Genomic DNA, 24,601 nt, shown 5'->3' with positions numbered 1-24,601 from the left:
TATTAAAATATTTCTATGCAAATGCCTAAAACAAGCTCTTTCAAACTTTTCACTCCTTTACCGAGATTTGCTTGCATTTAAAAGTGTATTTCTCTACAGCTGTACCTGGAATCATGAATTATAATGCTAGGTGAATTATAAATACACTTTTAAAAACACATATAGCACATTTCATCATCAAAAAATGAATATTTAAAAGCTTATTTATTCTCAATCACACTCCAGCGATACGGTAAGATTACATAAAATTGTCCATTTATTCAGGTTAACTTTAATATCACCTGCTATGTCAAATTGACTTACATGAACAAATGACACAATACATTAAAATAATACTAACATAAACTGTTAGAAATCACTTGTGTTTAACGTTCAGTGCCGACAGTCCGGTCAGATCTCTCCGGGGCTAGCTTGCTGGTGAGCCAAGCCGGCAGTTACTATCGGATCGGAAAACTCCGAACACGTCGGAGCACGTTTGAAATTAAGTGATGTCTTGATAAATCAAGCAGATTTTTCACGTCTACACAGTTATATTCCCGCACTAAAAACATTGTAAAAGTTCATTTGTGTCACAGAAAGTGCAATTTTTTACAGTTTACTCACAGCTTTTGTCACTGTGGTCCGCCATGGCGGCCCCTGTTTGACCAAACTGCTTCGACCTGCAATGAATCATGGGAAAAGATGGACCGCAAAGGATACTCACAACAACCCATCCTTCAAATCGGGCAAAAGAAGGACACATTTGTCTGCCGCATTTGACAGACCTTCCACACCGCTTTGACGTAATCGGCCTGCAAGTACAGCCTTGGAAGGATCCAACCCCTGAATTGGGACACACCCTCGGCCTGCACATGGATCCTCCTCCTTCCTGTTTAATGACCAATAGTGAAGGTGCTGAAGAGAAGAAGGCAACCATCCTAATTTGCATAATGAAGGAGAAATGCATACGGTAAAGGAAAAAGAGAGACGAGGAAATGTAAAAAGAACAAAGGCATGTGTAAGGAAAAGGAAAAAGAAAATATTTACATTTCTTGATGAAAACGCATGTCTAAGGAAAAGGAAAAACAAAATGTATATATTTCTGCTTTTATTTTTAATTATGTCAGGATCAGTCCTCCATACATAAATCAGTCAGAACCTTGGTCATTTGGTCTGTGCACATAATGTTTCATAGATCCAGCCAATGATCAGTCAGCAAAACTTCCACACAGTATGATGTTATTTCTGCGGCTTCCACCTATAGGAGAAAAATTGATTGTTAATAAATGAGCTGCATTTCCTAGGAACACTGCTTCCCACTGTCTTCCTTCTGGATGAGCATCACCTGTTGAAAACTTTCATCATTGTTTGTTTCACATATTCAATCAGATCTTTGTGTTAAACCAGTAGGTGAAGTTGTTAGTATCTCATGTAGACTGACATATACTGTTGCATTTGGAGAGGATCTCATATTAAATAAACATAGTTAGAGCTTCAATCCAGGTTCATTTTGTATCTGCAGACTTTAGCCAATTTTTCTTTTTGTATACATAAAGAGCAGAATCACAAAAACGTCTGGGGGCCGGTTTTGGCCCGCGTACCTTGAGTTTGACACATGTAGGGTAGAGTTACAATCTTTATCAGAGCTCTCAGCGGAGACAGGCTTCTGTTGTGTGCAGAAGTTTTATCTTTGTTTTCAGGCAGCTGCATTTCCTGTGTCAAGGTTGTTTCACAGAGCTGAAATTTAACTTCTCTCAAAGAGGGAAAATCAAAAATGCACACAATCTGAGCCAAATATGGAATTATTTCCCTCTAAAATGAATCTTTTTCATTTTATCATGGTGTCCCTGGTAGTATAACACCATAGAATGGTTTTTAAAGCACCTGTTTCTCTCTAACACTTGACTACAAGATCTATTTATTCACAGATTACTTCTCAGCACTGTTCTGCCTACGGGTTTTGGTGGTGGTCTGCCCCCCGTTTTTGTTTTCAATTAAGCTGAAATTTCTGCCATGTGCTTTTCATAAGGCCTCAGTATTATGGCTATGTTAATTAAAGCCTTGTTGGGACCCCAGCCATGGGGACAACATGATAAGAAATTTTCTGGAACTTTCGAAATAAATCGCATTAACCTACTTCAAGCACAGCCAGAAACGGGGTAACAGCGGACTTCCCGTGACGTCAATGTCCGAAACAAAACCCTGCTTTTGTAACGAAGTGACCTTTTCCACACAGGTCCCCAGCGAAACTGGACGGAGGGACACAGTGCGCTAATGTCTCTTTGCTGGCACAGACATCACTCTTCAAACTGGATCCAAGAGTGTCATATGATCACGCGATCATATGCACTAAGTTAAGTACGAATGAATTGCTGTTTATGTATCCTGTATTTATTCATGAACAGGGGTAATTAAGGTACAAGGCGTTGCTTGACTTTTTTTCTGAGGTATACAGAAGCAAACTGTTCCAGAGGGTTCCCAGCAGAGACCCTGTCTCTACGACGCCGAGTGGAGCAGTTTCCCGGTCTGAAGGAAGGACAACGGGACCGCATCACCGTGGTTACAGCAGTACTGTGCAGTTTGGCCGGCCGACAGAACGAGCCGCCCCACCCCACAGCTACGGAGTTTAGCAAGTTAACCCTTTGTTCACTGTGGATGTTTCCTTCAACTTCGTCGCCCGGACAACTTTTCCTCAGCATGGTTCACGTAAGAGGTTGTGTTTTGGGCAGAGAGAAGTAATTTAGAATGAAATAACATTTTTTGTTTTATGACGTTTGGTTTTGTTTATATTGAAAACTCAGCCGTCTTAGTGCTAGCAGATTAGCTGTAAGCACACGTGCTCAGTTTGTGTGTTCTGTGTTTGTTTTTGTTTTTTTAAGTTAAGACAAACTTTATTTAAAGGGTGATTTTAAACACAGAAGATCGGCCATAACGTTCCGTCCATGCATTTTAACCCCTTTATTAGTGGTATTTTAAAGGTATATGTGTGATTCTGATGATAAGCTATAAGCTTCTTTTGTTAGATTTAACTGCTAACAGCTAAGAACGCGTGCTTAACTGCTAAAGATCATTTACCCAAAAAGGTAAATCTAGAACAAAATATTTGCCTAAATATGATTTTACTAAACTTGAAATCTAAGTAAACACCATTATGCCCCATTTCTCCAGAAGGATTTGGTTCTTATTCAAAATAATATTTCCTTAAATATTATTTTACTATTTCCTTAATAATATTTCTTTAAATATTATTTTCATAAATAACGGCAGCTAATTAAACACCGTTGAGAATTACTCATCCAGAAGGTTGGTTTTATTCAGCAAATCATTCTTTAAAATATTATTTTATTAAAATAATATTTTATCTGATCTTGCATTGTCAATGGTTGTCTAAAGGCATACCAATTATTGCCTACGTTAGTTCCAAGACTAACTTAACTTCATTTCCAGATCTTTCAAGATAATCCTTGGTTCTCAAACATAAACATTGCATGGTAATGTTGCATCACTCTTTTGGTCATGATTTCCAATCATCTTTAATCAACTTGTTTATATTGTACATAGTCCATTAGTCTTCCTTATTCTTTAATTCTGCTTGGTAGTTTAGTTGGATTGTTTTAGCATAGTAAAGAGTTTGTTGATTGAAATATGTTTGACTTTGAGTTGACTTATTTTTGTTAATAAATTCTTGTATTTTAAGAAATTGTGAGAATTCATTCCATATATGTGCAGAGTTTATGCTGTTCAATAATGTCAGAGCTCGTCTCACACCTTTCTATTTTGTCCAAATACCACCGCCTTATTATGCTGGTTTTCACAGGACAACCCTTAACAGACCAAAATATTATTTAATAAAATATTAAAGTATTAATATTAAATATTAAATAACATATTCATATTCATAATCACAAAAGGCTGCTCTTGCTGTTTTTTAATTTATGTTTTTGTTTTAATCTGTTTACCAACTGTGTGCACGCAGAGACTGAGAGGTCCCCATTGAAATTATTATCTTTCTGCCATTTAGCAAGGCTTTAGGATGCAGCTTCCCATCTTTGGAGAAGGTGTATATACTTATTTTATATTTTAATTAATAGTTTCTAATCAATAACTTTTAACTATTTATTATTATTATCTTACTTTAACTAATTATTATTATTATGTTACTTATTTTCTGATTTAACAACTTATATTATTAATATCTCATTAATTTTCATAACATAAAATATGTATGCGTGTCCACCAGCAAACATAATTTCTCACTGGGCCCTCAATTCCTCCCGGAAAAAGATGAAAAACCTAGTTTTCATCCAGTTTTCCGTTTAGGGTTCTAATCCCAGAGGTAAACGAGGTTTTAGACTGTTGCTAGTAAAATGCCTAAAAATACAAATCAGAATTCCCTACAGCACAAGTTCAGTGGAGAGCAACTTTATGTTCACACCGCAAAGGCTGTATGATTCTGCAGACACACTCACATGCACCAACACAGTCACTTATAGGCCTCAATCACCTAGACTAGGTTTTCTGTATTTTGCGCAACAGTTTTTAAGGATTTACTTCTTTCTAGAGTAAGGATTTTTCTATGGAGTCGACTGCTTTTGAATCTCCTTAAGGGAAATTACGAGAGCCTCTAAACTCAAGACCCCTATTCCTTGGTGGCTACTTTTGTGCTCCTTAATGGAGCGACAGGAGCCTCTAAACCGTAGCCATGGCCAGGCCTTCCTTCCTGCGATTTTCCTACGCCAGGACCAACTGCCTGCATTTTACCTTGGTTTAACTTTTTACCTCGTGCGTTCAATCACACCCTCTGCTCGGGATCACGTTGGTCTACAGTCCGGAGTCGCACGGCCCACGGAGCGGTTACCCACACAGAATTCACTGTGGAGGATTTTAGTTCTGGATGGTGTATGCAGACTTAACCCTCAGTCAGGCACCGGGCTCCTCCGAACAGCAGACATCTGTGATCCGGCTCAAAAGGACCAAAAGAAATGTCAGAGTTAGACACACTGATAAACTCAGAGAAGGTATGCAATGAAGGTTTCCTCAAAGAGCCGTTGTAGATGCTGATGACTGTGGGCAGGAAGGATCTCCTGTAGCGCTCCGTCTTACAGCAGATCTGAAGAAGCCTCTGACTGAAGACACTCTGTTGTTGTAGGACAGTCTCATGAAGAGGATGCTCAGGGTTCTCCATAATGTTCTTCATTTTATGAAGAATCCTTCTTTGCACAATGATCTCCAGAGGTTCCAGAGGAGTCCCCAGAACAGAGCCAGCCTTCTTTATCAGCTTGTTGAGCTTTTTTAAGTCCCTGGCTCTGATGCTTCCCCAGCAGATGATGGCAGAAGAGATCACATTCTCCACAACAGACATATAGAAGATATGCAGCATCTTGCTGCCAACAACAAAGGACCTAAGCTTCCTCAAGAAGCACAGTCTGCTCTGTTCCTTCTTGTAAACGGCTTCACAGTTGCATCTCCACTGTAGTCTGTTGTCCAGGTGAACACAGAGGTATTTATACTCCTCCACCACCTCCATCTCTTCTCCCATGATGGAAATAGTTTTTGACTTATTCCTGTTTCTCTTAAAATCTACAATCATCTCCTTTGTTTTAGTCACGTTCAAGATGAGATGATTGTTTCCACACCATGCCACAAAGCGTTCCACCACCTTTCTGTACTCAGCTTCTTGTCCATCTCTGATCCACCCCACGACTGCAGAATCATCTGAGTATTTCTGCAGTCAGGAGTCTGTCTTGTACTGGAAGTCTGAGGTGTACAGAGTGAAGAGGAATGGTTAGAGTACAGTCCCCTGTGGTGCTCCTGTGCTGCTGACTACCTGGTTAGACTCACAACCCTTCAGTCTCACAAACTGTGGTCTGTTTGTCCAGAAGTCTTTGATCCAGGAGTTGAGGCCTCCACCTGAGTCTTCTGGAGTTTCTGACAAAGCAAATCAGGTTGGATTGTATTAAATGCACTGGAGAAATCAAAGAACATGATCCTCAAAGTGCTGCTGGCTTTGTCCAGATGACAGTGGGTTTGTTGAAGCAGGTGTATGATGGCATCTTCAACTCCAACTCCACAGCGATAAGCAAACTGAAGGGGGTCCTGATAGTTTATTGTTTGCTTACTCAGGTGGGCCAACAGGAGTCTCTCTAGGACCTTCATGATATGGGATGTCAGAGCAACAGGTCTATAGTCATTGAGGACTGATGGGTGAGTTTTCTTTGGTACTGGAACAAGACAGGAGGTCTTCCACAACACCGGAACCTTCTTCTGGGCCAGGCTAAGGTTGAAGAGGTGCTGCAGAATCCCACAGAGCTGCTCTGCACAGGCCTTCAGGACTCTAGGGCTGACATGATCTGGACCAGCAGATTCCGATTCAGTCTCTCCAGTTGCATCTTCACCTGACTTCTTGAGACACACAGGTGGAAGGGGGAGACAAAGGAAGCATCAGCATCTTCTGATATGGTTGAAGGCAAACATGTAGAAGCAGAAGGGTCCATGGCTGAGGTGGAAGATAAAACATTTGAGGTGTTACTGGACAGCTGTGGGTCCTGTGGGTCAAAGGAGGGTGAGATGTCTGTTTGGCTGTGAGCAGCAGAGGAGGATCCTGAGCTTGTTTCTAAACAGAACCCATTGAAGAATGTGTTCAGTTCATTGGCTCTATCTAGACCTCCATCGGTCTGATCATCCTTCTGCATGAAACCTGTGATCTTCTTCATCCTTGACCACACATCTCTGATATTGTTTTGCTGGAGCTTGTTCTCCAGCTTCCTCTTGTACATATCCTTGCTGTCTCTTATCTTGACTTTACAGTGCCTTGCAAAAGTACACGGCCCCCTTGAACTGGTCAACCTCTTGCCACATTTCAGGCTTCAAACATAAAGATATAAAATTCAAATCTTTTGTGAAGAATCAACAACAATTTGGACACAATTTTGAAGTGGAATGAAATTATTTGGCCCCATTACTTTCAGTGCAGCAAACTCACGCCAGAGGTTCAGTGAGGATCTCTGAATGATCCAATGTTGTCCCAAATGACTGATGATGATAAATAGAATCCATCTGTGTGTAATCAAGTCTGATCACTCTGGATGAACTGCAGATATCTACTGGTGAGGTGGGAGAGTCTGTCCATAGGACAACAATCAGTCGTACACTGCACAAATCTGGCCTTTATGGAAGAGTGGCAAGACGAAGGTCATTTCTCAAAGATATCCATAAAAAGTCTCAATTAAAGTTTGCCACAAGCCACCTGGGAGACACAACAAACATGTAGAAGAAGGTGCTCTGGTCAGATGACACCAAAATTAAACTGTTTGGCCACAATGCAAAACGATACGTTTGGTGTAAAAGCAACACAGCTCATCACCCTGAACACACCATCATCACAGTCAAACATGGTGGTGGCAGCATCATGGTTTGGGCCTGCTTTTCGTCAGCAGGGATAGGGAAGATGGTCAAAATTGATGGGAAGATGGATGGGGCCAAATACAGGACCATTCTGGAAGACAACCTGTTGGAGTCTGCAAGAGACCTGAGACTGGGACGGAGATTTATCTTCCAACAAGTCAATGATCCAAAACATGAAGCCAAATCTACAATGGAATGGTTCACAAATAAATGTATCCAGGTGTTGGAATGGCCAAGTCAAAGTCCAGACCTGAATCCAATCGAGAATCTGTGGGAAGAGCTGAAGACTGCTGTTCACGAACGCTCTCCATCCAACCTCACTGAGCTCAAGCTGTTTTGCAAGGAAGAATGGGCAAGGATTTTGGTCTCTCGATGTGCAAAACTGATAGAGACATACCCTAAGTGACTTGCAGCTGTAATTGCTGCAAAGGGTGGCGCTACAGAGTATTAATGCAAGGGGGCCGAATAATATTGCCCGCCCCACTTTTCAGATTTTTATTTGTTAAAAACGTTTGACACATCCAATAAATTTCATTCCACTTCACGATTGTGTCCCACTTGTGGTTGATTGTTCACAAAAAATTTGAATTTTATATCTTTATGTTTGAAGCCTGAAATGTGGCAAGAGGTTGACCAGTTCAAGGGGGCCGAGTACTTTTGCAAGGCACTGTAAGTTTCTTCTGTATACTCCTCAATAATTCTGTCTCCCTCTCTGAGGGCTCTTTTTTTCTTGTTAAGCAGGTCCTTCAGGTCACCGGTGATCCAGGGTTTGTTATTGGGGAAGCGTCTCACAGAAGTTTATATAGTCAGTTACACACTCAGTCATGGCATTGATGTCCTCTTCATGTGGCTGGCACAGTGCATCCCAGTCTGTAGCCTCAAAGCAACCTTGCAGTGCTTCTTCAGCTTCCTGTGACCATTTGCTCACAGTCCTCTTTATTACCGGTTGTCTCTGAACAAGAGGCTTATATTTTGAGCAGAGAGAAACAAGATTGTGATCTGATTTGCCTAGAGGAGGTCTTGCTGTAGAGATGTATGAGTCCTTGACATTTGCATAAAACAAATCCAATGTTTTGTTTTCTCTGGTAGAGCAGCTGACAAACTGTAGCAGAGAGTGAAGCATGGTTAAAATCACCAGAAATTGTCACAAAAGCATTGGGGTTTTGTGTCTGTAGCTTAGCAACAACTGAGCTGATGGCATCACATGCAGTGTCGGCAACAGCGGAAGGTGGAACGTAAACTGTTGCCAAAATAACACTGGTGAACTCTCTGGATAAATAATATGGACAAAAACCTACTGCCAAGAGTTCAATATCTGGACTGCAGAGTGTCACATCCTGACACCTAGAAGAATTGATGCTGTTTTGAAGGCAAAGGGTGGTCACACCAAATATTCAATTCAATTCAGTTTTATTTATATAGCGCCAATTCACAACACATGTTGTCTCAAGGCACTTCACAACAGTCAGGTACATACATTCCAATTAATCCTAACAATTGAACAGTGCTGTCGGAGTTAGCATTTTATTCAAATTGGATAAAAAGTTTTTCTATCTAAGGAAACCCAGCAGATTGCATCCAGTCAGTCACTTGCAGCATTCCCTCCTCCTGGATGAGCATGTAGAGACAGTGGACAGTCACTGGCGTTGACTTTGCAGCAATCCCTCATACTGAGCATGCATGTATCGACAGCAGAGAGAAAAAACTCCCTTTTAACAGGAAGAAACCTCCAGCAGAACCAGGCTCAGTGTGAGCGGCCATCTGCCACAACCCACTGGGGGTTTGAGAGAACAGAGCATAGACACAAAAAGAACAAAGAAGCACTGATCCAGAAGTACTTTCTATGGGAAGGAAAAGTAAATGTTAATGGATGTAGCTCCTTTAGTCGTCTCACCTAGAAAGAAAGAACAGATAAACTCTGAGCCAGTTTTCAAGGTTAGAGTCTGAAAGAGAGCACAAATAATTAGTTACAGTAAAAGCTCAGTCAATTTCCATGTCTAGGAGAGAGAAAGGGTTAAACACTAAAAGACAGGGCTATGTGGATCATCGGTAGAGAGTGAGCAATAAGTTGTTGCCAGCAGAAGCTCGGACGGTGTCACAGGCAGACACAGAGCCATGCCAGGTGTAGCTTCTAGGAAGAGAAAAGAGAGAACAAGGTTAAAAGCTGAAATAACAGCAAATAATGCAAAATTGGAGAGTAGTGTCAGAATGTAGCGAAGAGGGTGACAGTGGTCGTTATGTCCTCCAGCAGCCTAAGCCTATAGCAGCATAACTACACAGATAGTTTGAGTTCAGATTATTTAGTTAAACGGCGCTCATTTACAACAATGTCGTCTCAAGGCACCTCACAAAGGGTCCCACTGATGGTCATTGTTATACTAAAAACCACAATGATTGGGATACCTCTCTCTGTCAGACTGATTATAACCATTGGAAAAGAGAAGGGGTCATACAGGTAGCAGAAATGGAGGGTGTGTTTGCACCTCAACCATAACTGAGCCGGTTTAGGCTAAACCTGGCTCCCCCTTACTCCAACCAACAGGGAGGGAAGAAGACGGAGGTAAAAAATAAGGAAGATAGCTCAGGATAAACTAAGCCACTCTAACTATAAGCTTTATCAAAAAGGAAAGTTTTAAGCCTAGCCTTAAAAGTAGACAGGGTGTCTGCCTCACGGACTAAAGCTGGGAGCTGGTTCCACAGGAGAGGAGCCTGATAACTAAAGGATCTGCCTCCCATTCTACTTCTAGAGACTCTAGGAACCACCAGTAAACCTGCAGTCTGAGAACGAAGTGCTCTGTTAGGAACATATGGACCAATCAGAACTCTGATGTATGATGGAGCTAGATCATTAAGGGCTTTATATGTGAGGAGGAGAATTTTAAATTCTATTCTGGACTTAACAGGGAGCCAATGAAGGGAAGCTAAAATAGGAGAAATATGATCTCTCTTTTTAATTTTCATCAGAACTCTTGCTGCAGCATTTTGAATCAGTTGAAGGCTTTTAACTGCATTTTGTGGACATCCTGATAGTAATGGATTACAATAGTCCAGCCTTGAAGTAACAAATGCATGGACTAGTTTTTCAGCGTCACTCCTAGATAGGGTATTTCTAATTTTGGCAATGTTCCGGAGATGAAAGAAGGAAATCTTACAAACCTGTTTAATATGGGATTTAAATGACATGTCCTGGTCAAAAATAACACCAAGGTTTTTTACTTTATTGTCAGAGGTCAATCTAATGCCATCCAGGTTAAGTGATTGACTAAGCAGTTTCTTTTTTAAAGACTCCGGTCCAAAGACGACAACTTCTGTCTTGTCTGAATTTAGAAGCAAAAAATTTAACGTCATCCAAGTTTTTATATCTTCAAGACATGCTTGTAGTCTATCTAACTGGTTTGGCTCATCAGTATTTATGGATAAGTAAAGCTGAGTATCATCAGCATAACAGTGAAAATTTATCCCGTGCTGCCTAATAATTTGACCTATTGGAAGCATACATATAGTAAAGAGAATTGGCCCAAGTACTGAGCCCTGTGGTACTCCACAATTAACCCTGGAGTTTAAAGATGATTTATCATTTACATGAACAAACTGGAATCTGTCAGACAGATAAGATTTAAACCAGCCTAGCGCTGTTCCCCTGATCCCTACAGCATATTCCAGCCTTTCTAAGAGAATTTTGTGATCGACTGTATCCAATGCAGCACTGAGATCTAACAGAACCAGAACAGACACAAGTTCATTATCTGAGGCCATAAGAATATCATTAGTGACTTTCAGCAGAGCTGTTTCAGTGCTATGATGAGCTCTGAAACCTGACTGAAACTCTTCAAACAGGTCATTGCTGTATAAATGCTCACACATTTGATTAGCAACAATTTTCTCAAGAATTTTAGATAAGAATGGAAGATTGGATATAGGTCTGTAATTTTTCAAGTCATCTCGATCAAGCAAAAGTTTCTTAAGTAAAGGTTTAATTACAGCTAACTTAAAAGCCTGTGGTACATATCCATTTACTAAAGATAGATTAATCATATCTAAAATGGGGCTGGTAATCAGAGGGAACACTTCCTTAAATAATCTGGTTGGGATTGGGTCTAACATACAAGTTGAAGGTTTAAATGAAGCTAATATTTCTGATAACTCAGGAAGCTCCACAGGATCAAAACAGTCCAAACACAAATCAAGTTCCGCAGTTATTTCCAATGTTGTCTCACTTGCTGAGGATGAAGTAATCATCTTCGGGAGTATGTCAAAGATTTTCTTTTTAATATAATCAATTTTAGTTAAGAAGAATCCCATAAAGTCATGGCTGCTAAGAGCTAAGGGAATGGATGGCTCAACAGAGCCATGACTCTGTGGAAGTTTAGCAACTGTACTAAAGAGAAACCTAGGATTACTCTTGTTCTCTTCTATTAATGATGAGAAATAAGCTGTTCTAGCTTGGCGAAGTGTCTTTTTATACAACAGTAGGCTATTTTTCCAGATTAAGTAGGAATCCTCTAGGTGTGTAGAGCGCCATTTTCTCTCCAATTTTCTAACATTGTGCTTTAAAGTACGCAGCTCTGAATTAAACCAAGGAGCTAGCCTCCTATTAATGATTACCTTCTTTTTCAAGGGGGCTGCATTGTCTAATGCATCGCGCAATGATGAAGAAACACTATGAACAAAAGAATCAATTTGTGAAGGGGCAGAAACAGAATTATTGCCCTCCACTGTGCTTTTCAGTGATAATGAGGAAACTAAAAGTGGAACAGATTCTTTAAAGGTTGTTACAGCATCGCCTGATAATGATCTACTATAATGAAATTTTCTTTCAGGTGTGGAGTACTCGGTTAAATTAAACTCAAAGTTTATTAAGAAATGATCAGACAGGACAGTGTTATGAGAGAATATTGTTGTCTTTACACTCAATGCCATTTGTCAGCACAAGGTCCAGAGAATGAAGACAAAGGTGGGTAGGTTTGTTTATGTTTTGATCAAAGCCAATTGAGTCTAAGATAGCATTAAACGCTATATTTAGGCTATCACTTTCAGCGTCTACATGAATGTTAAAATCCCCCACTATAATAACTTTATCTGTATTTAACACTAAATCAGATAAAAGGTCTGAAAACTGATCTAAAAATTAAGAGTAAGGGCCTGGTGGACAGTACAAAACAACAAACAGAAGAGGTTTTAGTGCTTTGCAATTTGGATGAGGATCAGCTCCTCCAAGTCCGAGGCCATGGTACTCGACCGGAAAATGGTGGCTTGTCCTCTTCAGGTTGGAGGGGAGTTCCTGCCTCAAGTGGAGGAGTTTAAGTATCTCGGGGTCTTGTTCACGAGTGAGGGAAGAATGGAGCGGGAGATCGACAGACGGATTGGTGCAGCTGCCACAGTAATGGGGGCGCTGTGCTGGTGCATTGTGGTGAAGAGAGAGCTGAGCCGAAAAGCAAAGCTCTCAATTTACTGGTCGGTCTACGTTCCTACCCTCACCTATGGCCATGAACTTTGGGTCATGACCGAAAGAACGAGATCACGGATACAAGCGGCTGAAATGAGCTTCCTCCGTAGGGTGGCCGGGCACTCCCTTAGAGATAGGGTGAGGAGCTCGGCCATCCGGGAGGAGCTCGGAGTAGAGCCGCTGCTCCTCCACATTGAGAGGAGCCAGTTAAGGTGGCTCGGGCATCTATACCGGATGCCTCCTGGACGCCTTCCTCGGGAGGTGTTCCAGGCACGTCCCACCGGGAGGAGGCCCAGGGGACGGCCCAGGACACGCTGGAGGGACTATGTCTCTCGGCTGGCCTGGGAACGCCTTGGGCTCCCCCTGGAGGAGCTGGAGGAGGTGTCTGGAGAGAGGGACGTCTGGGCGTCTCTGCTGAGTCTGCTGCCCCCGCGACCCGGTCCTGGATAAGCGGAAGACGACGAACGAACGAACGAATTTGGATGAGGAAAACTAAGGATTAAGTATTCAAATATTGATTTGATTAGATTCCTCTTTTGTTCATTCACTGCATTTTGTTTGTTTGTACTGTTGATTAACAGTACCATTTTTGAAGGCATTCTTTGTTTACAGCGCATGTGTATATATATATATACAGGTCCTTCTCAAAATATTAGCATATTGTAATAAAGTTCATTATTTTCCATAATGTCATGATGAAAATTTAACATTCATATATTTTAGATTCATTGCACACTAACTGAAATATTTCAGGTCTTTTATTGTCTTAATACGGATGATTTTGGCATACAGCTCATGAAAACCCAAAATTCCTATCTCACAAAATTAGCATACTTCATCCGACCAATGAAAGAAAAGTGTTTTTAATACAAAAAACGTCAACCTTCAAATAATCATGTACAGTTATGCACTCAATACTTGGTCGGGAATCCTTTTGCAGAAATGACTGCTTCAATGCGGCGTGGCATGGAGGCAATCAGCCTGTGGCACTGCTGAGGTCTTATGGAGGCCCAGGATGCTTCGATAGCGGCATTTAGCTCATCCAGAGTGTTGGGTCTTGAGTCTCTCAACGTTCTCTTCACAATATCCCAAAGATTCTCTGTGGGGTTCAGGTCAGGAGAGTTGGCAGGCCAATTGAGCACAGTGATACCATGGTCAGTAAACCATTTACCAGTGGTTTTGGCACTGTGAGCAGGTGCCAGGTCGTGCTGAAAAATGAAATCTTCATCTCCATAAAGCTTTTCAGCAGATGGAAGCATGAACTGCTCCAAAATCTCCTGATAGCTAGCTGCATTGATCCTGCCCTTGATAAAACACAATGGACCAACACCAGCAGCTGACACGGCACCCCAGACCATCACTGACTGTGGGTACTTGACACTGGACTTCTGGCATTTTGGCATTTCCTTCTCCCCAGTCTTCCTCCAGACTCTGGCACCTTGATTTCCGAATGACATGCAGAATTTGCTTTCATCCGAAAAAAGTACTTTGGACCACTGAGCAACAGTCCAGTGCTGCTTCTCTGTAGCCCAGGTCTGGGGAATGCTGCACCTGTAGCCCATTTCCTGCACACGCCTGTGCACGGTGGCTCTGGATGTTTCTACTCCAGACTCAGTCCACTGCTTCCGCAGGTCTCCCAAGGTCTGGAATCGGCCCTTCTCCACAATCTTCCTCAGGGTCCGGTCACCTCTTCTCGTTGTGCAGCGTTTTCTGCCACACTTTTTCCTTCCCAGACTTCCCACTGAGGTGCCTTGATACAGCACTCTGGGAACAGCCTATTCGTTCAGAAATTTCTTTCTGTGTCTTACCCTCTTGCTTGAGGGTGTCAATAGTGGCCTTCTGGACAGCAGTCAGGTCGGCAGTCTTACCCATGATTGGGGTTTTGAGTGATGAACCAGGCTGGGAGTTTTAAAGGCCTCAGGAATCTTTTGCAGGTGTTTAGAGTTAACTCGTTGATTCAGATGATTAGGTTCATAGCTCGTTTAGAGACCCTTTTACTGATATGCTAATTTTGTGAGATAGGAATTTTGGGTTTTCATGAGCTGTATGCCAAAATCATCCGTATTAAGACAATAAAAGACCTGAAATATTTCAGTTAGTGTGCAATGAATCTAAAATATATGAATGTTAAATTTTCATCATGACATTATGGAAAATAATGAACTTTATTACAATATGCTAATATTTTGAGAAGGACTTGTATATATATACACACAGGGGTTGGACAATGAAACTGAAACACCTGACATTTTAGTGTGGGAGGTTTCATGGCTAAATTGGACCAGCCTGGTAGCCAGTCTTCATTGATTGCATATTGCACCAGTAAGAGCAGAGTGTGAAGGTTCAATTAGCAGGGTAAGAGCACAGTTTTGCTCAAAATATTGAAATGCACACAACATTATGGGTGACATACCAGAGTTCAAAAGAGGAAGAAATTGTTGGTGCACGTCTTGCTGGCGCATCTGTGACCTAGACACCAAGTCTTTGTGATGTATCAAGAGCCACGGTATCCAGGGTAATGTCAGCATACCACCAAGAAGGACCAACCACATCCAACAGGATTAACTGTGGACGCAAGAGAAAGCTATCTGAAAGGGATGTTCGGGTGCTAACCCGGATTGTATCCAAAAAACATAAAATCACGGCTGCCCAAATCATGGCAGAATTAAATGTGCACCTCAACTCTCCTGTTTCCACCAGAACAGTCCATCAGGAGCTCCACAGGGTCAATCTACACGGCCGGGCTGCTATAGCCAAACCTTTGGTCACTCATGCCAATGCCAAACGTCAGTTTCAATGGGGCAAGGAGCGCAAATATTGGGCTGTGGACAATGTGAAACATGTATTGTTCCCTGATGAGTCCACCTTTACTGTTTTCCCCACATCCGGGAGAGTTACGGTGGGGAGAAGCCCCAAAGAAGCGTACCACCCAGACTGTTGCATGCCCAGAGTGAAGCATGGGGGTGGATCAGTGATGGTTTGGGCTGCCATATCATGGCATTCCCTTGGCCCAATACTTGTGCTAGATGGGCACTGCCAAGGACTACTGAACCATTCTTGAGGACCATGTACATCCAATGGTTCAAACATTGTATCCTGAAGGTGGTGCCGTGTATCAGGATGACAATGCACCAAAACACACAGCAAGACTGGTGAAAGATTGGTTTGATGAACATGAAAGTGAAGTTGAACATCTCCCATGGCCTGCACAGTCACCAGATCTAAATATTATTGAGCCACTTTTGGGTGTTTTGGAGGAGCGAGTCAGGAAACGTTTTCCTCCACCAGTATCACGTAGTGACCTGGCCACTATCCTGCAAGAAGAATGGCTTAAAATCCCTCTGACCACTGTGCAGGACTTGTATATGTCATTCCCAAGACGAATTGATGCTGTATTGGCCGCAAAATTAGGCCCTACACAATACTAATAAATTATTGTGGTCTAAAACCAGGTGTTTCACTTTCATTGTCTAACCCCTGTATATAATATGTGTGTTTGTGTGTGTTGTTACATGGTGAGGTATATTTTCTGAAAACACACTACGTTGTGTGTCCTTGTGGGGACAAAAGCCCAGTTCCCATTGGGGAAAATGCTGTTGTTGTTGGGTTAGGGTTTAGGTTTAGGACTAAGTTGTGAATTAAGTTTAGGTTAGGTTTAGGGTTAGGTATGTACTAGTAATAGTTAGGTTTATGGTAATGGTCAGGAATGAATGTAAGTCAATGCAAAGTCCCCAAAAGAATACAAAACCCAAGCTGCGTGCTGTGTGTGTGTGTGTGTGTGTGTGTGTGTGTGTGTGTGTGTGTGTGTGTTCCTGTCTTGGCATCCCAGTGAGAACCATTTTCCCGATTTCACCATCAAATTGAGGACCGATTGTACCAAAGTGAGGACATTTTGCTGGTCCTCACAACCTATTTTGCTAACGGTTAGGTTTAGGACTAAGGTATGAATTGACTTTAGGTTAAGGTTAGGGTTAGGCATGCACTGGTAATGGTTAGGTTTAGGGTTATTGTCAGGGTTAGGGCATAGAAAGGGTTGAAAATGACTGAAAATCAATGGAAGTCAATGGGAGTCAACACATGGTCCTCACTACATATAGCAAAACAAGAATGAGTGTGTGTGTGTGTGTGTGTGTGTGTGTGTGTGTGTGTGTGTGTGTGTGTGTGTGGCCATACCTGTGGGTTCGTGTGCAGTGGTTGCTTTATTACTAATGCATTAAATATCTGCAAGCCTTCAAAGATAAAAAATGCGAAAGAGAAATGTGTGGTATCTGCCTCTTCAGGTTTGTTCTGTTTCTGTGATCATAAGAACCCGGAACAAGTGTAATCTGATATCAAACACTGAAACTACCCATGGGAGTTTACTCATTCAGATACTGAAACTTCTTCAGAGAACATCAGAGAGAGACTGTAGATTTTGAGTTTACAAAATAATAGTTTTTTTTTTTGTTTCTTTTGTACCTTTTGTTTTATTTTCAAAGAGTATTGACAAGTTTTCCACACAAATGGGCACTAGTTGGGTCTTAGCTTGGAGTGTTACAATCATCTTATTTCAGGTAAGACTTAAATAATAAATTCCTTTGTATCAAACCTTCCTTAAATAAAATGTTTACAAGTTTAATGTAAACATTTTAAAAGTACATATATACACAACTGACTTTACAATAGAATATAATGTGAGATCAGTATGCATGATAATGTTCTGGAACTCTGTCAAATGTATGTGTGGGTGGTGTTCTCCGAGAGTCCACTATCATCTCCACAGTCTGGAGTGTGTTAAGTTCCAGGTGGTTCTGACCATACCATTGTACCAGCCGATCCACCTCTGTTTGCAGACTCACTGCTGCCCTGGATAAGTCCAAAAACAGTAGTGTCATCTGCAAACTTCAGGAGTTTCACAGATGGGCCCGCTGAGGCACAATCATTTGTGTAATGAGAGAAACGTGGGGAGAGAACACACCCCTGGGCTGCGCCAGTGCTGATGGTTCTTGTGCGGGAGAAGATGCTCCACAGCCTCACCTGCTACTGCCGGTCCTTCAGAAAGCTTGTCGTCCACTGACAGGTGGAGGACAAGCTTTTGAGCTGGATGAGCTTCTGGTGGAGGATGTCTGGGTTGATGGCGTTGAAGGCGTTGAAGGCAGAACTAAAGTCCATAAACAGCATCCTGGCGTACATCCCTGGGTGGTCAAGGTGTTGCAGGGTGAAGTGTAGTCCAACTACTTTAAAAGTAATAGTCTGCCATTTCTCCTTGTCTTTATAAATCTTGCATATATTAATTGTTCTAACATTTGGCCGCACTGTTAAAGAACAACAATATATCACTGACCAGGCCAATATGCTTAGCTGCTCTAATGGACACGTTATGGCCACCGGTCCCTGGACTTTTTACCCATAAACAAAGAACACTTTTACCTGCTGAAACTGTAGTTTCTACAAGTCAGTAAAATTAGGAATTCAAAGGAACACTGTCTTTCATGAAAACTATTTTAAATTGTTCAAATATTTTCAAGAGAAAATTTCAAATATGTTTTAAAAAGAGCAATAAGCTCCCACAATAATAAACAGGTTGCATTTTGTTCTTCTCCTTCAGCTCCCAGCTGTTGTAGCTGCAGAGGAGTCATCATGTGTACCTGGATTTGAGTCAAATTTGTTGGTATTCAAAGTGGCCAAAAAACATCTGAGACATGGCACAAGACTGGGCAAAGGTAAGATCATAAGTGATTGTATAATATAGCCTTTCATTTGAACAAGTTCAAACCCGACTATAAGCAGGTGGGGGCAGACTGGGGAGGAAAATGTGGCCTAGAAGTTTCTGACATATTACATTGTTGATTCTCACCAAAGGCAACAAAACTATTAATAAACACACATGGAATTATTGAGTAAGCAAAACGTGTGAAATAACTCTAAACATTTTTATATTTTACATTCTTCATATCAAAATAGCCACCCTTTGATTACTGCCTTGCTCATCTGGCATTCTCTCCATTAGTTTCATGAGGTGGTCACCTGAAATAGTTTTCCAAAGAGTCTTGAAAGAACTTCCCAGAGGTTCGATAAGAGACGGCCAAAGGTTGATATTTCAGTCACCACAGCACAGGGCGGCTACTTTAAGGAATCTAAAATATAAAATATTTTTTAAGTTATTTTACAAATCTTTGCTTGCTACATAATTGCATGTGTTCATTTATTGTTTTGATGCCTTCAGTGAGAATCTACGTACAATGTAAGTAGTCATAAACATAAAAGAATCCATTAAATAAGAAAGGCGTTCTAAAACGTTTGACCGGTAGTGTATATATAAATATTTAGTTTATACGGTACACTATAACAAAGCCATATAGTTTCTTACTTTTCAACAAAATTTCCAAACTTACCAACTTGAACCTAACAAAATAGAGAGGAATAAAAACAGGAAAGCTGCTGTATTTGAAACCTGTATTGTTCACATTATAAGTAACCTCTGCAGCAACGAAGTCTTTCAGCTGCATCATCTATAATCTTATCACCCTTCAGCATCTTTACTATATCTGCCTTTCACAGGTGTAATAAATAGAAAAATAATAGGTATTCAAGGAAACATATTTTGATAAAATTACTTCAATTACTCCAATACAAGTTACCATAGTGAAATGTTACTAAAATAAAAGTAATAAGTATCTCATTAAAATTTTATTTTAAGCAAAAGTTACTTTTTGATGAGATAGGAGGAGATATTGGTCTCAAACAGTTCTTAATTAAAGGAGCACATTCATAAATGGAGATGCAACAAAAAAATTTCAACATTATGAATATTTGGGCTATATAATGTGTAAACATAGATTTCCAAATGTCTTCTGTCAGCAGCTGTGTTTATGGTTCTCTACAGCTGATCATCTCCCTCATCTCAGCATCCTTCTCTGTCACACCAAATCCTCTGCATCCTTCACTACATCTATGAAGCTTCTCTGTGGTTCTTCTTTTCCCCAGAACCTGGCAAATCTGATCTTCATTCCATCCTTTGTCCAATGTATCACTATACCTCATATCTAATAGTTTGAAATACCTGACTCCAGACTGAGCGCCTGATCCTGTGTTTTTTTGTTATTTTTTTAGCTTTGGCCAATACAAATTATAATCACAACATGAGCTCCAGATAAGACTGATACCATTTACATTAATTTTTAAAATATGATTTAGCATGTTTACATAGTCACAAGTCACAGTCGAACATAAACCAGATACTGTCCATGTATTGACTTACTACCCGCAGTAATTAGATGTGCACCTGGTTAGCGCAAATAACGCTATTTTGATTATTATATATATTTACTCTGTAAAGAATGGGATTTTAAATCTAACAGAATAAAACAAACTTAAGTAGAAGTAAACGTTTAGCTTTTGTAAACTACTTTAAAAAAAGTGAACCCGCCTTGCCTGCTTCTGGTGATTAGAGGAAATGGTGGCACAGATTGTATGGCAACCTCACTTCTGTCAGTGTGGCTACAATGTGTGAATGTGTGTATGATTGGGTGGATAACTGATTGTACTCTAAAACACTTTGGAGTCCTCTGAAAAAGACAAAACAAAAACAAGACCATGACTGCGGGTCCAAGCGCGACAACACCTCCGCGGGTTGAACCACTGGCCCACTAATGCACTGGGAAAATTCCCAGTAGTCCTGTATGCCATTCCACTCCTGTAAACAGCCAATCACTAGTAAAGCCGTAAGATCTTTAGGTTTCATTTTCTACCCATTCTTTAATGCTACCTAGCAGGGTAAACATGTTCCCAAACTTGTTTTTCAAGGCCAAGGCATCTGAGCATGGACACAACTGTACCTGTATACTGACAAAAACCATGCTGCTATAACTTGAGTGAATTACCACTAATAAAAGCAGACATTTAATGGCTTTAGAAGATGGGACAGTGTAACAGCAAGCTGACATTTATATAACAGGCAAATGCGGCCCATATCTGACAAATGAATCAGAATTGTTCCATTTTTATACGTGGAGCTAAATTGGATACTTATCTGATGTATCTGTTTGCAGTCTGAACGGTCGTGTTGCATTTCATGTGACTTTCTCTACAGAAGTACCAGTCAGTGCTCCACAAAAGGCCATTGTAAATAGTTAGTCTAGTCTAGCTAATAGTTAATAGAGCTCTCTTTTTTCTTGCCTTTCCTCGTCTTGTTATGATGTGGTCATAATATTGTCGGTTCCTATTGCTCAGCTACTTAAAAAATTATACACTGACGCCGACCTCCATTTTAACTTTTAACTTTCTCCGTAAGCGCATGTGGGTCGGTTTGAGGTCATGAACCATTCCATCTGAAGTCTAATGAGGGTCACATTTAAGTAGTAGTTTTAACAACCACACCAAAAAAATCAGATTTCAGCAAGAAAACAGAGTTGAGCGTCAAGACCTGCTGTGTGCACGTAGCCTAAAAGTGCAGCTGCCTCACCTGCACCTCCCATAACAGATGTGGACGAAGATGCAGCAACAGCAGTGGCTCCACAGGAGTCAGAGTGACAGGAAGCAGCACATGAGGCTATATACCCTCATGAGGCCACGCAGGTGCCGGATCTGGATCAAGCCCCACAACAGATTTGCATTGTGGCGAATGAGCAATTTGTCAGTCATAAACACATGGGTGGTAAATAGAAGTCCATGAGTGCTGAGATTACGCGCTGGCTCGAAGAGAACAGGACTTTATTTACCATTTACTTTAAAGACCTCTCAGCAACGAGGATGGAACTAGGTGACTCCTGTCTTTCAGGTCTAGGGGCGGCCTGGCATAGGCAAAGGCTCGGTTTGGGTTGTGCTTGATTTTTAAATATAAACAGTCTATGCCATTCGTGCAGCTCAGTCAGGTATCTGAAGCTCCCTTCCTTTCTTTTTCTGAGGCTGTCTGTCACAGCAGTGCAGAGACACACACAGCAGGTTACGTATCCAACCCCATTGTTTTTTTTCTCCTAAAATCATGACTTTATTCTCATATTATTATGACTTTATTTTGGTAAAATTATCATTTTATTCTTGTAATATTATGACTTTGTTTTCGTATTGTTACAACTGTATTATTGTAGACCTAATGTAATGACTTTATTCTTATAATTTATCTTAGTCCGGCCCTAATACTCCCTCGTACTGGAGAAAGCTGTGACTAAAAGAAGCCCATTTGTTCACAAAACAATATTTAGAATGCACACCTGGCTTTATTCATTTAGTCCCTTTGAAAGACAATGCTCATTTTTTCCTTAACTGGAAACTAGATGAGCAGCTTTAAAGTTTTACAGTTGATCAAATTCTTCCATTATTCCTTAAGTTTGCACTGGATCCATTAGCAGGAAAAGGCAGGAAATGTTTAAATTTTTTACATTTAATTTTTAACCAACCTGTATCAGGCCAGAAATTATGCTTTACAACTGCATGATTCATTTACAATAACTACTAAACACTGATTAAAAAACTTTTCGCTTTTATCAGGCTAACTCATGAGATATATACAGGGTCAGACAAAATGGTTTATAAATTTGTTTAGTAGAATAACAAACAGATGATCAATAGGAAAGAACAGGGAACTGATACCTTTACTCTAATCATAACCAAATTGTTATAAAAATGTCAAGATGCGTAGACAGTGGAGTAGAGGAAGGCAGGACATGAGGGTGAAGAGGATCACTGAGAGCTTTCGTGAAACTGCATCCAAACCTTGAAATGTGGTTTCTCCTCCTGCAGAGATATCTGCATAAAACTACGAAAACTGGAAAAAGAGTTTTACACTCCGCTAAGTTGGATTTACATAAAAAAAAGTTAAGAAAACCTGATAGTGCTTTGTTTGATCATTAAGGAGTGTATTAAAATATTTCCATCAATATTCACGCGTAAAAAAATTTTTGGTAAGTCAAAATTAATTTGCATTGTAAGGAGAAAGTTGCGACAGTTTATAAAATACAACTCAAAAAATGTTTTTTACATGCATTTCACACATATGCTAAATGCTTTATATCTAGTCTCTGCTGCCACAAATAGATAACAGATAGCAGGAAAATGGCAGACTGGCTGAGATCAGATAGTGGTTCCACAGCTCCAACGGGCCACCGAGCCAGCAGCCACCGCGGCTTGTTAGCGGAGCTCTGCTGCTCCGTAGACTCGTTTCAAAGTAGGCTCATTCTTGATGAACTGACTACACCGGGAAAGTTTTGAGGTGTTCTTTTTCACTTAAAAACATGTTAAAACTACTTTGTTACAAATTACTGGTTTAACACTAAAAGCTTGTATACTTAAATCCACTACCACTGCTGGTGGCACAAGGCATTGTAGGATGTCTTCTTGAACACAACCCCAACCCCTTTAACAATCCAGGGATGATCTGGAAAAGTCCTAGGTCCAGATCAGGTCCTTTTATTCATGTAAGTTTGGACTCAAAAAACTAAAATTACTCGGGTTTTGGCTGAAGGTTCCCACAGCGGAAAAGGAGCTCAGGTCACCTGTGTACCACACCAATGTTCACAGAGTAAGGAAAAAACACTAAATGAAAAACAAATTGCACACGTTACACAGGAAAGGGATGCCACCACCAAGGAGAAACTACCCCGCTCTCAGCTTGCAGCTTCAGAGGAAAACAAATGGTTAGAAAACAACTTGTTGCAGTGATAAAAAAAACAAAAAGACAATCACTCCCTCAAGCACAGATCTCTCTGGGGGTTAGGCCTTCAGAAAGCACATTCACGCAGCTGTATTAGACTTGATGCCACCAGCTGATTGTCATTGACTCGATGTTGTTGTCCATTTATGACAGAATATGCAAAACAGTTGTATAGGTCTAAAAGTCAAGCCATGCAAAGGCAAGGCGGAGCTAAAATAAAAACACAAAGGACAAAGGTAAAGCAGCAGCTTTGCCGCTGCCAGCTACTTAGAGGAATTGTTAAGGTTAACCTACTGGCACCAATATACTACAGAGATGGAAGGCAGAGCAAACACAATATGTTTGATCACATACCAGCTCTGATCCAGGTGGAGCAGTGTGACTGGACCCACAACAGGATAACCTATACAAGTTTAGCTATTATAAGCAAATGCTAAAGGTGGAGCTGTTGATTGAGAATCAAGTGATACTCATACCTACAGAGTCATGTTAAAGGGGTGTGCATTCTGTGTCAGTATTGTTGCAGTGCTGGCTATCATTGGCTATTTGTACTAGACAAACCAAATAGGGATTGGCTAATGGACAAGCATGCATCAGATGATTCAAATAAACCAGAGCTGGAGTTCCCATACTTTTCCATGTCATTGCCCCCCCAAACAGAATTAGCTTCTGGCTGGAGACCCCCTTTGCAAAGCCACAGACAAACTACAAAACATGTAAACAAAGATGAAGTTTTAGAATGTTTTTTCTCACTTCACTATTCAATAATCATTATTTTTGATTAGCATCAGAATATTGTTATATAACAGCTTTAAACACAATTTTTTTCCACTGCATAACTAAACTTTTAACAAACTGTTAATAATATGAAAAGAACGACATTAATCAAAACTCTCTCAAGTTTATTTGTGTCTGTCTGGAAGTGACAGGCAGAGATTACTCTAGTGGAAGGGATGGGCTTGGTGTCTCCTGCCCAGTTTGCGAAGCCTGGGCTTAATGTCTGTCAGTGCCATACGCATGTCATTGTCTATGTGCAGAAATGTTATGTCTTTGGTTTTGAGAACCAAAAACGTTGAAGAGCCACACTCACACAAGTATTTTTTTGTAGATGGGAGAAAGCAAGGGTTGCTGGGTAGGAGGAT

The 24,601-nt window shown here is 40.8% G+C and overlaps 1 protein-coding gene across 1 annotated transcript in view; it reads left to right on the top strand.

The window, feature by feature from the left end:
• The window catches only part of LOC124859614 (B-cadherin-like), a 51,815-nt gene that overhangs the window by 2,264 nt on the left and 24,950 nt on the right, over positions 1–24,601 (top strand). The window contains exon 2 of the mRNA XM_047352501.1: positions 18,417–18,531. Within this exon, the coding sequence (XP_047208457.1) occupies positions 18,417–18,531 (115 nt within the window). The remainder of the gene's footprint in view (positions 1–18,416; positions 18,532–24,601) is intronic.

Source organism: Girardinichthys multiradiatus, chromosome 22, assembly GCF_021462225.1.
Source record: "Girardinichthys multiradiatus isolate DD_20200921_A chromosome 22, DD_fGirMul_XY1, whole genome shotgun sequence".
Lineage (NCBI taxonomy): Eukaryota > Metazoa > Chordata > Actinopteri > Cyprinodontiformes > Goodeidae > Girardinichthys > Girardinichthys multiradiatus.
Note: the sequence above shows the minus strand (reverse complement) of the source record. Positions and strands in the feature narration are given on the sequence as shown.